The 658-nt window shown below is 59.3% G+C and overlaps 1 protein-coding gene across 1 annotated transcript in view; it reads right to left on the bottom strand.

Moving 5' to 3' along the window:
• Nucleotides 1-11: 11 nt before the first annotated feature.
• FTHL17 (ferritin heavy chain like 17) overlaps nucleotides 12-658 on the bottom strand; it is a 13,693-nt gene continuing 13,046 nt past the window's right edge. Inside the window, exon 3 of the mRNA XM_077765078.1 lies at nucleotides 12-656. Coding sequence (XP_077621204.1) covers nucleotides 99-656 — 558 coding nt within the window. The 3' untranslated portion in view covers nucleotides 12-98. The remainder of the gene's footprint in view (nucleotides 657-658) is intronic.

Below are 658 nucleotides of genomic sequence, written 5' to 3' on the forward strand. Positions count from 1 at the left end.
GGAACGTTCTGCAAAGGCACTACTGCAAACTGCATGCTCGGCATGGTGACCAGGGGAAGTCACCGTGTACCCTGTGCCTATGGGGAAACAGTCCCAACTCAGTTCTTGTCGATGTTGCCCAGGCTGAGCTTGTCAAACAGGTAATCTGCCAGGCTGCTTTCCAGGGCCCTCCTCTTGCGCATGTTGGTGACGTAGTCACTCAGCTCGCTGATGGCCTTGACTTGCTCGTGCAGGTAGGTGCTCTCCAGGAAGCTGCACAGGTGGGCGTCCTTCTTGGGGGTGGCCAGCTGGTGCAGGTCGAGCAGGCTCTGGTTCACGGTCTTCTCCAGGTGAAAGGCGTACTCCATGGCATTCAGGCCGCTCTCCCAGTCATCTCGGTCAGGCTTCATGATGTCGCCTAGGCGGAGGTGGCCTCCACGCTGGTTCTGCAGCGTCATCAGCTTCTCAGCACGCTCGCTCTCCTTTCGGGACTGGCGCAGGAAAAACTTGGAGACGTTCTCCAGGGCCACGTCGTCGCGGTTGAAATAAAAAGCCATCGACGGGTACACGTAGGAGGCATAGAGCTCCAGGTTGATCTGGCTGTTAATGGCAGCCTCGCCCCGGGGGTGGTAGTTCTGGCGCACTTGAGAACGGCACGGTGGCCACGGCTGGCGGGCCT

Source organism: Crocuta crocuta, unplaced genomic scaffold (assembly GCF_008692635.1).
Source record: "Crocuta crocuta isolate KB4526 unplaced genomic scaffold, BGI_CrCroc_1.0 scaffold301, whole genome shotgun sequence".
Classification (NCBI taxonomy): domain Eukaryota; kingdom Metazoa; phylum Chordata; class Mammalia; order Carnivora; family Hyaenidae; genus Crocuta; species Crocuta crocuta.